Source organism: Buceros rhinoceros, unplaced genomic scaffold, assembly GCF_000710305.1.
Source record: "Buceros rhinoceros silvestris isolate BGI_N320 unplaced genomic scaffold, ASM71030v1 scaffold22631, whole genome shotgun sequence".
In the NCBI taxonomy this organism is placed as follows: domain Eukaryota; kingdom Metazoa; phylum Chordata; class Aves; order Bucerotiformes; family Bucerotidae; genus Buceros; species Buceros rhinoceros.
Window position 1 is genome coordinate 3,533 of NW_010392797.1, and position 2,421 is coordinate 5,953.

Consider the following 2,421-nt stretch of genomic DNA (forward strand, 5'->3'; position numbering starts at 1 on the left):
CTTTTACTAGTGATCTCTTGTGGCTGGCTGGGTCATCCAACCAATGGAAGAAAGAATGGAACCAACTACCTGCTGGGCTCAACTATCAGTTTCATCTGCAATCAGGGCTATGAACTTTCTGGGTCAAAGGAAAGAATTTGCCAAGTGACAGGGGCCTGGTCCGGAGACACACCCAGTTGCATCCTGATATCAGGTCTGTTTCCTTTTAAATATTAAAAATTTACATTAAAAAAATCATTATCATGAACAAGGCAGTCTCAGTATATGATAGTTCTTGACAAAACGTCTTCTTAGTTGGGAAGACACTGGACATGAGACCCCTGGGTTTCTACAAAGACTAATATTCAAATCTAAGTAATATATGCAGGGGGCTTGTTATTTTTTGTTCTCTTTTGTTTGGGGTTCTTTTAATTTATCTCATATATCTATTCTTTCCAAGGGTTTAGAGCTGCATGTTTCACTTTCTCTAGGTTTGGCTAAAGGGAACTCATAGGCATGCTTCTTCAGTGGACAACATAACTTTTAAACTTGGTCTTAGAAAAACAGGAAAGCATACACTTAGATAAAAACGATTCTGTAACACGAACCCAGTAATGCTACAAAAATAATCCTTATTTAAAGCATTATTTTCATGTAGTTTTCTTATGTAAATGTAATGTTGTTTTAACAGCTTTATAAATATATAGTCCATGCATACACAGAGAGAACTAGAGATTATTGAAGTCCTTTAAGCGTCCACATAATTTGAGCTATTTTTCAGGCATAAATAATTCCACAACCCCCAACCATTTATTGTCATCCTTCATTCTGTCATTACTAATACATACAGTTCTTACTTTCTTTGCAACTAACTGGGGCAAAAGTATATCCAGTCTGAGCCAACCGAGGGGTGGGTAATGATGTCACACGTTATAAAATAAATGCCTGAAGAGAAACTTTACAGAAAAGGACCTGGGCACCCTGTGGACACCTAGTTGAACGTGAGACAGCAGGGTGCCCTTGCAGCAAAGAAGGTTCATGGTGACCCAGGCTCCATTACGCAAAGTCTTGCCAACAGGTTGAAGGAGGTGATCCTTCCCCTCTGCTCAGCACTGGTGAGGCCACACCTGTGGTATTGTGTCCAGTGCTGCATTCCTCAGCACAACAGAGATGTGGACATGCTGGAGAGAGTCCAACAGAGGGCCTCAAAAATGATTAGGGAACTGGTGCATCTCTCCTATGAGGAAAGGCTGAAAGAGCTGAAAGCTGTTCAGTCTGGAGAAAAAAAGACTCCGGCCGGGGGGAGGGGGGGCAGTGGTAGGATGTGTACAAACACCTGAAGGGAGGATGCAAAGAGGAGGAAGCCAGGCTTTTTTCAGTGGTGCCCGGGGACAAGACTAGAGGCAATGGGCACAAAGTGGAACACAGGAGGTTCCCTCTGAACATCAGGAAACACTTTTTTACTGTAAGTGTGATCATGTGCTGGCACAGGTTGCCCAGAGAGGTTTGAGTATCTTCCTGGAGATATTCAAAAGCCATGAAGACATGGCCCTGGGCAACTGACTCTGGGTGGCCCTGCTTGAAAAGGGGAGCCAGGCAAGGTGACCTCCAGAGGTCTCCTCCCATCTGCAATTCGATGATTCCAGAGCAGACACAGCCAACGCTTGTTAAAGGCTTTAACTCTTTTGTTCTAAAGGCTTACATTATCTCAAAATATAATGTATTATTCTATAGCAGTAAAATCACAGTGAAATATATAATAATATTTAGTATATACAACATAAATTTACTACCCCTCTTGTGTCACTACTATTAGATTATCAATTAGCCTGGTATTGCTGGATTTAGTAGCAGTTAGGCTGTCTCTACGATTCACAGGAAACTGCCCAATATTTTCTAACAGTTTCAACTTTGTTTTAATTATATGGCACATACTCTCCAAATTTCCTCAAGATGGCAATGTTTCAAAACGCCACGGTGATGCAAGGCCACATGGCACTTTGAAGCACTTTTAATGCTGAGTTAATTGTTCCCAAAAGTACTCATCGAATAATTCCTATCAACAGATTCTCCATTCTGAGCACCTTCCAAAGAAACATTGAAAAGTACACAACACATCAGCAACGAATTCTTGGATAGCTGACACATTTTATCAGACTCTGCAGGCTTGCACCAATTGCTTGTTCATTTCCAATGCAGTTCTGCACATTTAGTGATATTTGTAGGATTAACCACAGTGAGTTTAGGCAGCAGACTGTGGATTTTAGCATAAAAAGTAATATTTGAACATTTGCACATAAAAAACAGGGAATTTGCTTAATTTCAAATAGAAGAGTCAACGTTTATGAAATGTTTTCTTGGACCAGCTATTGTTAGTAATCAATATGCAACTGATTGTGTTCACATGGGCCAATCTCAGTAGTGATGCTATTTTGGAAAGAG

The 2,421-nt window shown here is 40.7% G+C and overlaps 1 protein-coding gene across 1 annotated transcript in view; it reads left to right on the forward strand.

Moving 5' to 3' along the window:
• The window catches only part of LOC104500914 (sushi domain-containing protein 2-like), a gene marked incomplete at its 5' end in the record, with an annotated part of 9,497 nt that overhangs the window by 3,407 nt on the left and 3,669 nt on the right, over positions 1-2,421 (forward strand). Inside the window, one exon of the mRNA XM_010144645.1 lies at positions 11-193. Coding sequence (XP_010142947.1) covers positions 11-193 — 183 coding nt within the window. The remainder of the gene's footprint in view (positions 1-10; positions 194-2,421) is intronic.